A 14,473-nucleotide genomic window follows, 5' to 3' on the forward strand; every position below is an offset into this window, starting at 1 on the left:
ATGGCGGGTGCCTGTAACCCCAGCTACTCGGGAGGCTGAGGCGGGTGAATTGCTTGAACCTGGGAGGCAGAGGTTGCAGTAAGCCGAGATGGCGCCATTGCACTGCAGCCCGGACTACAGAGTGAGACTACATCTCCAAAAAAAAAAAAGCAAAAAACAAAAAACAAAAAAAACCACAATAAGAATATGAAAAAATCTTTTCTTCCTAAGATTTTCTAGGCAACTAGGAAAGAAAGGGGTAAAAACAGTCTGAATGATAATTCAGACTAGCCACATGAGATCAGCTTTCCACATTTGTGAAATATAATCATCATCTCTACTGAATGTTACTGAAAATGAAAACAGGGTAAAATATAATTGCAGAATACTGCTTTAGAAAAACTTTCACAGAATCATATTTAGGTATTTTTCCCATTCACTTCATATAATCTGGATTCATTCATGCCATAGTGTTTATTTATACTTTAAAGTAACAAGTCCACTTGTACACATTGGTTTCACAGCATCAATAAATTTGTACACTTTGAGATTTGTTTCTGGGTTATAATTCTTCCTCTGGTTCTCGTGACCGTTTGCGAGTGCTCAAGGAACCTTCTGTTTGCAATGAACATGCAGAAGTAACAGCAGTATCTCTAAATCCTTGAGGCTGAAAGATAAAAAATATGTATACAAATATGATTTAAGAACATTTGAAGACTGATCTTAGAAATATTTTTAAGTAATTAATAAGAAAGCTACTTTATTCTAGGGCCAGGTGCGGTGGCTCACACCTGTAATCCCAGCACTTTGGGAGGCCGAGGAGGGTGGATCACAAGGTCAGGAGTTCAAGACCAGCCTGGCCAACATGGTGACCCCCATCTCTACCAAAAATATAAAAATTAGCTGGGCGTGGTGGTGCACACCTCTAGTCCCAGCTACTCTGGAGACTGAGGCAGGAGAATCGCTTGAACCTGGGAGGTGGAGGCTGCAGTGAGCCGAGATTGTGCCACTGCACTCTAGCCTGGGCGAAAGAGCGAGACTTCGTCTCCAAAAAAAAAGAAAGTTCTTGAGATAGAAATTGATCAACCACTGTGAATGAAGAGGATAAACCTCACGGATAAGTGCCTAAGTCTGGGTTATATTAAGAGTATTTTTTTTTTTTTTTTTTTTTTTTTTGGAGACGGAGTCTTGCTCTGTCACCCAGGCTGGAGTACAGTGGCCGGATCTCAGCTCACTGCAAGCTCCGCCTCCCGGGTTTACGCCATTCTCCTGCCTCAGCCTCCGTAGTAGCTGGGACTACAGGCGCCCGCCACCTCGCCCGGCTAGTTTTCTGTATTTTTTAGTAGAGACAGGGTTTCACCATGTTAGCCAGGATGATCTCGATCTCCTGACCTCGTGATCCGCCCGTCTCGGCCTCCCAAAGTGCTGGGATTACAGGCTTGAGCCACCGCGCCCGGCCAAGAGTATTTTATATATACTTATTTATACACTTGCATACACACACACAGAAATAACGTTGCATTATAAAAATGTTCTATAAAGGACAATCCTAACAAACTTTACGATAGCTTTGTTAGAAGAAGTAAAAGGAAATAACCTAAGTCTTAAGTACTTTACAGATTTATTTTCATAATTAAATACTCTAAAGTTTTCCATCTAGGATATTTCTCTCTTTTTTTTTTTTCCAGCTAGGCTATTTCAAATACACCTGGGCAGTGCAAAACTAAGTGGATAATTCCGTTTCAGAATCTCTATTTCTGTTTATGTCCTTATAAAAATGAGATAAAGCCTGGCCTGGTGGCTCACGCCTGTAATCCTAGAACTTTGGAAGATTGAGGAGGGCGAATCACTTGAGGTCAGGAGTTTGAGACTAGTCTGGCCAACATCGCGAAACTCCGTCTCTACTAAAAACACAAAAATTAGCCAGGCGTGGTAGCATACACCTATAATCCCAGCTACTAGGGAGGCTGAGGCAGGAGAATTGCTTAAACCAGTAGGGCAGAGGTTGCAGTGAGCCAAGATTGTGCCACTGTACTCCAGCCTGTGCGACAGAGACAGGCTCCATCTCAACAAAAAAAAGAGATGCCAAAAATATATTTGGCTCAACACTATTGATAAATATGTATATTTCAGCCAAAAAATGTGTGTTCTATGATGTAAATTCACAGAAAAATTAACATCTTAAAGTGGGCTATATTTGGTGGCTACAATAGATCTATAATACCTACAGACCAAAATAAATAATGTTAGTATTTTTTCTTTTCTGGAAATCTTCAACAACTTTCACTTTAAAGATGTTTAATATCCTGACATTACATATGGCATGGAACACACTACCCCAAAATAAGTATTTCCTCTGTTCTTAAGAATAAATTTCAGTCCATTTGTGACTACAATATTCTGTATACACTACTATTTTGGGGACAATGTTCTAAGCATCAAAAGCTGTCCTCAAATATGCTTGCTGCCTACAGAAGTTAACAGAAGCAAGTTGTAAATTCTCTCTTTAGATAATTACTGCCCATCAATATCAAAATCCCACTCTAATCAAATAACACTGACTTTGATTTGAAACAGTACTGTGGATTCCTTCTGGCTGGGTGACTTGTACAATGTTGCCAACCTGCTTAAAGAAAAAGAATACATACATACAAACACATGAACTTAATTAATTAAAAGTTCAGATGACCAAACTCATAATTTAAATGTATAGGTTTATTATATTAATAATTCTATTATTCTTCTCTAAGAACACAAAAAGGAGAGAAATATTAAAAATACACCCTTCAAATACCCATATGTATATAAGAGTTTATAAGAAATTTTAAAGCAATGTAAAAGTCCAATCAATGACTGATTCAAATAAATTATTTTATATATGATGAGATATTACTTATGCTAAAAACCAAAGGTGGAAGAAAATATTCAAAGAGATAGGAAAGTATTAATAATATACTAAATAACAGTTATACCATATAATCCCACATTTGTAAGTATGTATATACACATCTAAAAAAATTGATAGAAGACTACAATCAAAAACTTAACAGTTGTTATCACAAGGTAAAGATTGCTTGCTTATATTTTCCAAACTGTCTGCAGTAATCATGTTTTTTTCATTATTGCTGAAGAATTATGTTAATTTCGTATACTACAAATGAGAAACACTTACTCATATTACACCAATAAAAATAGCTAGGAAGACATTGTTTTAAAATGATGCAGCCAGGCATGGTGGCTCACGTCTGTAATCCCACCTCTTTAGGAGGGCAAGGCATGAGGATCACTTGAGACCAGGAGTTTGAAGCCATCCTGGGCAACAGAGTGAGACCCTCATCTCTATAATAATAATATAAAATGATTATGTCCCAAAAATAAGTCATGACAGAACAAGATCTGCTTAGGTGGGATTTTACTATATATATATATTTTTTAAATTAATTAATTATTTATTTATTTTGAGACAGAGTCTCGCTCTGTCACTCAGGCTGGAGTGCAGGGGTGCAATCTCGGCTCACTGAAAGCTCCGCCTCCCAGGTTCACGCCATTCTCCTGCCTCAGCCTCCTGAGTAGCTGGGACTACAGGTGCCTGCCACCACGCCCGGCTAATTTTTTGTATTTTTAGTAGAGATGGGGTTTCATCATGTTAGCCAAGATGGTCTCGATCTCCTGATCTCATGATCCGCCCACCTCGGCCTCCCAAAGTGCTGGGATTACAGGCATGAGCCACTGCACCGGGCCGATTTTACTATGTTTTATACAAAGTAATATAAAACTGAAAGCTAAAAGTAGCTGAGAAATAAAATTCTAAGCTCTTATTAACTATAGTCAAGAACTGTAACAGCAACAAATATAAACAAAAACCTTTTAAATTGCTTTTTGGCTGGGCGCGGTGGCTCACACCTGTAATCCCAGCACTTTGGGAGGCCAAGGCAGGCAGATCACCTGAGGTCAGGAGTTCGACACCAGCCTGACCAACATGGAGAAACCCTGTCTCTTACTAAAATTACAAAATTAGCAGGGCGTGGTGGCGCATGCCTGTAATCCCAGCTACTCAGGCTGCGGCAGGAGAAATCGCTTGAACCTCAGAGGCGGAGGTTGTGGTGAGCCGAGATCACACCATTGCACTCCAGCCTGTGCAAAAAGAGTGAAACTTCATCTCAAAAAAAAAACCCACAAAAAAACTGCTTTTAAGAATTACTTTAAAACTGATACACTGTAACTTATTCACAATAGCCAGAGGTAGAAGCACCCACGTGTGCATCCACAGATGAATCAACAAAATGTGGTATGTACATACAATAGAATATTCAGACTTAAGGAAGAAAATTCTGACACATGCTACAACATAAATGAGCCCTGAAGACATTATACTAAGTGAAATAAGCGAGTCACACCAGAACAAATATTATATAATTCCAATTATATGGGGTAGATAGAGGAGTCAAATTCAGAGACAGAAGGTAGAATGGTTGGTGATTGTCAGGACCTGGGGGTAAAAAAGAACAAGAGTTAGCATTTAATGGGTACAGAGTTTCAGTATGGGAAGATGAAAAAGTTCTGAAAATGGATGATCATGGTTACACAATATGAATGTACTTAATGCCAGTGGACTGTATGTAAACATAAAGTGGTAAGTTTTATGTTATATATATATTTTAGCACAATGTGATAAAAGTGAAATAAAAAATACAGATTCTAACCTAGAGGAAAATAAGATTCTCAGAGTTATAAGTGTCATTTATTTACACAAAATAGAATGATTTGTTTTCAAAGACAATTCAAAAAGTACATTTTGGCTATGATTTGTTACTCTCTTAATTTTGAAATTGCCCCTCTTCTCAGACACAATTCAAAAGAAAAACAGAGACCAAAATACAGCCGAATCCAAAATGTCCTATACTCCATAATTGCAACTTTAAACATAAACAAAATAACTGCTAATATGTAATACAAGAATAGCTATGTTGAGGCCGGGCGCGGTGGCTCACGCCTGTAATCCCAGCACTTTGGGAGGCCACGGCAGGCAGATCACGAGATCAGGAGTTCAAGACCAGCCTGGCCAACATGGTGAAACCCCGTCTCTACTAAAGATACAAAAAAAAAAAAAAAAAAAAAATTAGCCGGGCCTGGTGGCACACACCTGTAATACCAGCTACTCAGGAGGCTGAGGTAAGAGAATCACTTGAACTGGGGAGGCGGAGGTTGCAGTGAGCCAAGATCGTGCCTCTGTACTCCAGTCTGGGCAACAGGCCGAGACTCAGTCTCACAAAAAAAAAAAAAAGAATAGCTGTGTCGAGTAGAATTACAAACTTTTATAATTCTTTAGGGTTGATAATCTATCTGTAATGGAAAAATTCACAGAAAAAGAGAGGCAACGTGTATTTTAACTTGCCTTAATAGGAAATGATTTTTTTGAATGACAAAAATCAGCTAACTTTCTGAAAAACTGTATCTAAATCACCTCATATCAATGGTATGTCCAAATAAGGTACCTAGTACATTTATCCTGAGGAAATTATTAAAAAGTGATAAGCTTTTAGGAAGCATTTACATGCTTATTAAGAATCCTAAAGTCGGCCGGGCACAGTGGCTCATGTCTATAATCCAGCACTTTGGGAGGCTGAGGTGGGCAGGTCACGTGTGGTGGCGCATGCCTATAATCCCAGCTACTTGGGAGGCTGAGGCAGGAGAATCGCTTGAATCAGGGAGGTGGATGTTGCAGGGAGCCGGTATCGCGCCACTGCACTCCAGCCTGGGTGACAGAGTGAGACTCCATCTCAAAAAACAAACAAAAAAAGAATCCTAAAGTCAAAAGGGCATTAATTATTCAGGTTGAAAATCATCCTCAGGCCGGGCGCAGTGGCTCACACCTGTAATCCCAGCCCTTTGGGAGACCGAGGTGGATCACCTGAGGTCGGGAGTTGGAGACCAGCCTGACCAACATGGAGAAACCTCGTCTCTACTAAAAATACAAAAAATTAGCCAGGCATGGTGGTGCATGCCTGTAATCCCAGCTACTTGGGAGGCTGAGGCAGAAGAATTGATTGAACCCGGGAGGCCGAGGTTGTGGTGAGCTGAGATCGCGCCATTGCACTCCAGCCTAGGCAACAAGAGCGAAACTCCATCTCAAAAAAAATAAAATAAAATAAAAAATAAAAAATGTCCTCAAATTTCTAGGTAAAAATACCGTTTTTATGCATCATGTCTCTTTAGAGATCTTTTTAAATGAAAACTAAACCAAAGAATCACTTGGCTCATGGCCCCAGTTGAGATGTAGCTTAACATATGGCTGAACTACATAGCTTGGGTCAGGAAGAAATAAGACAGAAGCACAATTTGTGCTCTAAAACTGAGCACACATATGAAACACTATGTGGGGGTGTTGATTTATTACTCCACTCTACCACCAGATCGTCTTGGCAAAGAGTAGCGTAATTCTGAATAATCTTGGCCGCGTATAATCATGAATATGCAAATTGGAGGAAAACCCACATAATATAAGGACACAGGCAAAAGTATTTCTTTTAATAACTGTTGGAATATTATTCCATCATTAGTCTAAGGGTAAAAATCAGGTATTACTGGTGAACGACAGGGGCTGGGGCATGAAACAGTACACCTAAGTTCAATTCCTAATATAAATTTGGCTATTCAAGATTTTTAGTTTCTGGACGGGTGCTGTGGCTCACGCCTATAATCTCAGCACTTTGGGAGGCCAAGGTAGGTGGACTGCCTGAGCTTAGGAGTTTGAGACCAGCCTGGGCAACATGGCGAAACCCCATCTCTACAAAAATTAGCTGGGTATGGTGGTACATGCCTGTGGGTCCAGCTACTTGGGAGGCTGAGGCGGGAGGACTGCTTGAGCCCAGGAGGTTGAGGCTACAGTGAGCTGAGATCGCACCACTGCACTCTAGCCTGGGCAACAGAGTAAGACCCGGTCTCAAAAAAAAAAAAAAAAAAAAAAAAAAGATTTTTGGCCGGGCGCGGTGGCTCAAGCCTGTAATCCCAGCACTTTGGGAGGCCGAGACGGGTGGATCACGAGGTCAGGAGATCGAGACCCTCCTGGCTAACACGGTGAAACCCCGTCTCTACTGAAAATACAAAAAACTAGCCGGGCGAGATGGCGGGCACCTGTAGTTCCAGCTACTCGGAGGCTGAGGCGGGAGAATGGCGGGAACCCGGGAGGCGGAGCTTGCAGTGAGCCGAGATCGCGCCACTGCACTCCAGCCTGGGCGACAGAGCGAGACTCCGTCTGAAAAAAAAAAAAAAAAAAAAAAAAAAAAAAAAAGATTTTTATTCTTCACCAAATGAAAAATGTTCATTTTTTTTTTTTTTTTTTTTTGGAGACGGAGTCTCGCTCTGTCGCCCAGGCTGGAGTGCAGTGGCCGGATCTCAGCTCGCTGCAAGCTCCGCCTCCCGGGTTCACGCCATTCTCCTGCCTCAGCCTCCCGAGTAGCTGGGACTACAGGCGCCCGCCACCTCGCCCGGCTAGTTTTTTGTATTTTTTAGTAGAGACGGGGTTTCACAGTGTTAGCCAGGATGGTCTCGATCTCCTGACCTCGTGATCCGCCCGTCTCGGCCTCCCAAAGTGCTGGGATTACAGGCTTGAGCCACCGCGCCCGGCCAAAATGTTCATTTTTATAACTATTTTTCACTGATAATGAATATCTATTTCCATCCTTTTAAAATAAACTAAAATTTAAAAAGCATAAAAGCATACAAAATTTCATCCAACTTTTTTTTTTTTTTTTTTGAGACAGAGTCTCACTCTGCTGTCCAGGCTGGAGTGCAGTGGTTCAATCTTGGCTCACTGCAACCTCTGCCTCCCAGGTTCAAGCGATTCTCCTACCTCAGCCTCCCGAGTAGCTGGGATTACAGGTGCCTGCCACCATGCCTGGCTATTTTTTTTGTATTTTTAGTAGAGACAGGATTTCCCCATATTGGCCAAGGCTGGTCTCAAACTCCCAACCTCAAGTGATCCACCTGCCTCGGCCTCCCAAAGTGCTGGGATTACAGGTGTCAGCCACCACGCCCGGCCTCATTTAACTTTTTTTTTTTTTTTTTTTTTTTTGAGACGGAGGCTCGCTCTGTCGTCCAGGCTGGAGTGCAGTGGCCGGATCTCAGCTCACTGCAAGCTCCGCCTCCTGGGTTTACGCCATTCTCTCGCCTCAGCCTCTCCAGTAGCTGGGACTACAGGCGCCCGCCATCTCGCCCGGCTAATTTTTTGTATTTTTTTAGTAGAGACGGGGTTTCACCGTGTTAGCCAGGATGGTCTCGATCTCCTGACCTCGTGATCCACCCGTCTCGGCCTCCCAAAGTGCTGGGATTACAGGCTTGAGCCACCGCGCCCGGCCTTTTTTTTTTTTTAATATCTTAGAGATGGGGTCCCATTTTGTGGCCCAGCCTGGAGCGTAATAGCACAATCATAGCTCACTGCTACCCTGACTTCCTGGGCTCAAGCGGTTTTCCCAACCCTGGCCTCCCAAATAGCTAGAATTATAGGTGCCCACCACCACGCCCGGCTAATTTTTTATTTATCTATAGAGGTGGTGTCTTGCCATTTTGATCAGACTGTTCTCCAACTTTTGGGCTCAAGCTCATGCAACTTTAACAACTTAAAGATGACAGGTTTCAAATGATAAAGAGCAAAACTACTTCAATTCTATTAAATGACGTCAATTTATTTTTATTACATAAAGTATGTACATTATTTATCATATATCCACAGCCTGGAAAAAAAAAAAAAGTTTGAAGAAAAAAGATTTTACCTAAAAAAAGGAATAAGCTACATATTCAGATTGGCTGGCAATCAACGCAATACTACAATTACCTTCTAGAAACAGTTATCATAGAAGAAAAGAAATGAACTCATTATTTATTTTTTTTTTTTGAGACGGAGTCTCGCTCTGTCGCCCAGGCTGGAGTGCAGTGGCGCGATCTCGGCTCACTGCAAGCTCCGCCCCCCCGGGTTCACGCCATTCTCCTGTCTCAGCCTCCCGAGTAGCTGGGACTACAGGTGCCCGCCACCTCACCCGGCTAGTTTTTCATATTTTTTAGTAGAGACGGGGTTTCACCGTGTTAGCCAGGATGGTTTCGATCTCCTGACCTCGTGATCCGCCCGTCTCGGCCTCCCAAAGTGCCGGGATTACAGGCTTGAGCCACCGCGCCCGGCCTAAATGAACCCTATTATAAAGTCAGCTATGGCTGGGTGTGGTGGCTCACGCCTGTAATCCCAGCACTTTGGGAGGCCGAGGTGGGAAGGTCACTTAAGGTCAGGAGTTCAAGACCAGCCTGGCCAACATAGAGAAAACCCATCTCTACTAAAAATACAAAATTAGCAAGGCGTGGTGGCAGGCGCCTATAATACCAGCTACTCGGGAGGCTGAGACAAGAGAATCATTTGACCCCAGGAGGTGGAGGTTGAAGTGAGCCGAGATCTCGCCATAGCACCCCAGCCTGGGCAAAAAGAGGGAAACTCCCTCTCAAAAAAAAAAGAAGTTTATAAAGTCAGCTATAAAATGTAGATAATACTATTTCAGCCTACAGCCATACCACCCTGAATGTGCCCGATCTCATCTGGTAATACTATTTCAAAGAATTATGTGGAAAATAAAATGATAAAATATATATACATACACAGACATGTATGTATATATACACATATATACGTATCTATGTATATATGTATACGTATATACATCTATACGTATACACATATATACATACACATATATATGTACATATGTATACACATACAGTGCTTTGCACAATAAAGGACAGTTAATAAATATTCAATAAATAGTAGCTATTATTTACTACTTATTCAGTTAACCTTTCTGGGCCTTGGTTTTCTGACTTTTAATAATAATCGGTATAGGTTCTGCAAATAATTATTGAAAAGATTATCTGAATTGTTGTATTTAAAGTGCCTAGTAAAATACCTAGTACAAGCAAGCACTTACTAAAATGACAGTATGAAAAATAAATTAAAATTAAAAAATGATCTTATGAGATGTAGAAAAAATATTATAGAACAGCAGATTTCCCCCAATCTATCTATATTCAATGTTGGTGTTGTACATCATTTTCTTTTTTTGGGGGGGATGGAGTCTCACTCTGCCACCAGGCTGGAGGGCAGTGGCACAATCTTGGCTCACTGTAACCTCTGCCTCCCGGGTTCAAGTGATTCCCCTGCCTCAGCCTCCTGAGTAGCTGGGACTAAAGGCATGTGCCACCATACCCAGCTAACTTTTTATTTTTAATAGAGACAGGGTTTCACCATGTTGGCCAGGATGGTCTTGATCTCCTGACCTCATGATCCACCTACCTCAGCCTCCCAAAGTGCTCGGATTACAGGTGTGAACCACTGCGTCCGGCCATGTATTTTATTTTCTAATTTCTTGGGAAGGATTTGTAAGAAGGTGAATTCATAAAAGCTTAACTCATGGTAAGCATGATTTTCTGATCTCTTGGGTACCTTATCAATGCTAACTTCTAGAACTTGACAAAGAAGTCAAAGTTTTCCTCCTGATGAGTTCATAAAAAGATGAAATATCTTGCTCTGCTCCTATTATTTTTCTTCTTAAATGCATTTTATTAGTGAATATTTAATTATAGTCTGAAGAAGACTACTGTATACTAGCTCAGGCATAATTCCTATGAAAAAATAAATGATGGAATGTGCTTTACAGAATAACCTAAAACTGGGAAAGTATAAACAATATGTTCAAAAGACTCTCAGCTGGAGAACTGTTGCCAAATCTTTACAATAAGGTTTGGTGCCAAGAAAAGAACTCCTTTTGTGGCTCTAGTATACAGCAACTTAACTCACAAAACTAGGGGAACTATCTTAAATTGTGATCATAGAAAAAAAATTAGGGGGAGGATTTACCAGACATATTGGTTTAAAGTAAAAAATTTGTTTAAATTAGGGGGAGACAGTCAATAGTAAAGCACTATGTATTGTGGGGAAAAAAACGTTACCTGAGCTCTTTGCAAATACCATTTTTAAAGAAGACACAAACTGCACGATCAGTTGCAAAAGATACATACAGAAGTGTAATCGATTCTGTTATGATCTTCGGGTCCGCAAAACCTAACTTGGTCAGGCAGGATTTTTTTCAGTTTGTAGAACAACAAAGAAATATAGATTAAAAAATAGACGATTTCACTGGCTAGGCCCAATATGTATTTAAGTGACCCTTTATTCCATCTTTACCCGCATGCCTTTTAATTTCTCCCTTTATTAGAGCATTTCCAAACCAAGACCTCTAGGTTATACTAATTAATCACAAAGCAGAGAGGCATCTGACATTTTCTAGAAGTATAGAAAAGACTTCACTGCTTTCAATGGCCTATTTTCAAGAAAATAAAAGCTGGTTTGTTCACTTGCTCAGCAGCTTTAAAAACAAATACAAAGATTTCATGCTGCCATACTTTTAAAGGACAATACTTGTGAAATGCAGGTAAGTAACTGGATAATAAAAGCCGGAGAGCAAAATACAAAATGAAAAAAAAAAAGACACAATTTCATACAAGAAATACACTAAGCAACTAAGAAAAACCATTTATGTTCCAAATAAATTAATTTTAAAGCTAACCTCAACAATTTTCCTTTTGTCTTGATTTTGTTCTTTTTTTTCAGTCTCTTTCAGGAACACAGAGTACTCACCTCCTTCTACATGGCTAATAAATTATTTCAAAGAGCTTTAGAAAATGGCATTCCTTGGCCACCTACTCATTTCAGGTGCATGTGCCCCATCATTTAAATATTTCAGAGAATTTCCTATGTAGCTAAATATGCAGTAATAACAGCACATTTCTATGTTTGCTCTAGGTGATATCAGACAAGGCAACAAAAGTGTTACTTCATGGGTCATTGTATATCTCATCCACAGGACTAGCTCTAAGAAACCTGTAAGTGTTCATTCAGTGTAATTAACCCAATATTCAGAATTATTAACTTGTTTCTATACTGACCTTTGCTTTCGGTCCCAATGAAAGATTAGCCGTATTGTAGCAGCATGTCCCCAACTTTCCCCTAAGAGTAAAGAACATAATAACTGTATATTGCCTTACTGACTTGGTTATACATTTCTCAGAATGCCTCTGATCAAACATAATCTTACTCTACTTAACATAACAAAAATTTACTTGCTTTCAAAAAACCTGGAAAATGAGTAATATCCTGAGATTACAAGATTTTTACCAATCTAGGGAAATACTGCAAATCATTATTCTCTATTTGCTTTTAGAAAACTTTATTGTCTGAGTCCATATGTGTGTCAATTTTCTGTATCATCAAGCCTAACATATTTCTGACCTTCAGAAGAAAAGTAAAAACTCTGGTAAAATATTCTTCTTTTTTTTCTTTTTTGACATCAACAGAATATGTAATTAAGTTGTGGCATATTCGTGTCATGGAAATGAACTACACTGTCATACAACAACATGGATGAATCCAAAAATAATAATGAGCAAAAGTTGTCAGTCATATACAGTATAATTCTATTTATATAAAAGCTATAAATAAGCAACTGTTGGGGATATACAGACGGTAAAATCTATAAAAGCTAGGTGACAATTATGCAAAATTCAGGACAGTGGTTGCCTCTTTGGGGGAGAGTATATGAGGCTCCTGGGGTGTGGTAATGTTCCATTTGTCAGTGTGAGCAATGGGCACCTGGACATTTATTATTGTTCTTCTAAATACACATTTTCATTTGTATATTCTATTTCACATTAAAAAGAAAAAAAGACCCAAAAAAAGCATTAAGTGTAACTCAAGATTTAAGCAATGGTGCTTGGGAGTACTATCATATTATGCAGACACGGTGCAAGGAAATTAAAAGGTGGATATATAATTTGTAAGGTAGAGATGATGGGCTCAGGATTGGACAAACTGAGCTCCTGAAACACAAGACTTTTATTATTAGTCATATTAGGTGTGAAACTGCCCTGAGATCACCATTTGCTTTTATGCTAGATTTGGAGGGCAAAGAGGGCAGTTGAACTCAGCAATTTACATGTCCAGCACTGAAAATCTTCAGGGTAAACAATTACTAATAGGTGATATGTTAGGTTACCTCTCAGTCCCACTCGGCTCAAAGGGTTTGTCATTACCCTACTGATTTGCACTCCTAAGTCTTCTGCCTGTTGCATTCTGATGATCCATTTCTACGCAAGACACAGAATCTAAAGCTGAGACATAGCAATAGAAGACCAAAGAACAGACACAGCAACAAAGTTTGCATGAAGCAAATCAGGAGGGTAGGAATGAGATTTTGATGTGCATCCTGGCCAAATTCCAGAACTAGCAAAGAGAGGGCCGGTTTCTAATTCTAATCACAGCAAATTCAGCCATCTTATTTTTACACAGAAGTGGTCTATGTTGATTTTTAAATCTCTTTAAGGGATTAGGGAGCCTCTGAAATATAAAGGAAACTAAACTGATAGTAATGTAAAATGAGCAGTGACCTATCATACCAGCAAACACTGTCAAAAACAGAAAGCTAATGGTGGGACTGAAGTCTAGAATACAGGAGTTATGTTTATCCAGTGCTGCACTGTACAACAGGGCAGTCACTTGCCACATGTGGCAATTTAAATTTAAGTAAAATTCAATTAAACATTCCATTCCACAGCTGCACTAGCCACATTTTAAATGCCTCAATAGCCACATGTAGCAAGGGCTACTGCACTGAAGAGCACAGACATAGAACATTTCTATCATAACTGAAAGTTATATTGAACAATATCCTAGCAATATCCAGGATAAAGGGTGTTCTGCTAGTAAAGTAAGGTAGGCATCAGAATTATCACAACTTAAGCATAACATTCCTGAGGGCATCCATTTCCATTTATTTGTTTCTCTGCTCACCAACTCTGAACCCCTGCTTTCCCAACTTTCTGGTATCTGGGAAGAAAATAAACTGACTAGAAAACATAAATTTCACTCTGCTTGACAATTGTAATTCTCACTAAATTTATAAATTTGCTTTCTGATTTATCATGGCGTGCTGAAAGAATGAGTTTGAGAAAGGCTGAGTTTGATTACCCCTGAGTGGATCCAAACATTAGGAAGCTCTTAATTAAATGGGTGATAGAAAGTGACAAAAAGAGCTGGAAGAAACATGAGAGACTATTACACTCCCTTCCCTAACCTTCCTCCTTTTCATCCTGCTCACCTGGGCCAGGTTAGAATCCATCCTTTGTACAGTACCCTGTACCTTTCTATTGTAACCTTTACGACATTATCTGTTTATAGAATATCTATGCCATTAGTTGAAAACTAGTCCAGGGCAGAAATTTTTTTTTTTTTTTTTTTTTTTTTTTTTTGAGACTGAGTCTCGCTCTGTCGCCCAGGCTGGAGTGCAGTGGCCGGATCTCAGCTCACTCTGCAAGCTCCGCCTCCCGGGTTTACCGCCATTCTCCTGCCTCAGCCTCCAAGTAGCTGGGACTACAGGCGCCCGCCACCTCGCCCGGCTAGTTT

At 40.1% G+C, this 14,473-nt stretch overlaps 1 protein-coding gene across 2 annotated transcripts in view; it reads right to left on the reverse strand.

Moving 5' to 3' along the window:
- Positions 1 to 423: 423 nt before the first annotated feature.
- The window catches only part of RAD51C (RAD51 paralog C), a 43,947-nt gene continuing 29,897 nt past the window's right edge, over positions 424 to 14,473 (reverse strand). For both annotated transcript variants that reach the window (XM_010376831.1, XM_030923393.1), the window contains 3 exons: positions 11,962 to 12,022; positions 2,542 to 2,602; positions 424 to 646 (listed from right to left, as the gene is read on the reverse strand). In XM_010376831.1, the coding sequence (XP_010375133.1) occupies positions 542 to 646; positions 2,542 to 2,602; positions 11,962 to 12,022 (227 nt within the window). In that variant the 3' untranslated portion in view covers positions 424 to 541. The remainder of the gene's footprint in view (positions 647 to 2,541; positions 2,603 to 11,961; positions 12,023 to 14,473) is intronic.

The sequence above is a fragment of the Rhinopithecus roxellana genome, chromosome 19 (genome assembly GCF_007565055.1).
Source record: "Rhinopithecus roxellana isolate Shanxi Qingling chromosome 19, ASM756505v1, whole genome shotgun sequence".
NCBI lineage: Eukaryota > Metazoa > Chordata > Mammalia > Primates > Cercopithecidae > Rhinopithecus > Rhinopithecus roxellana.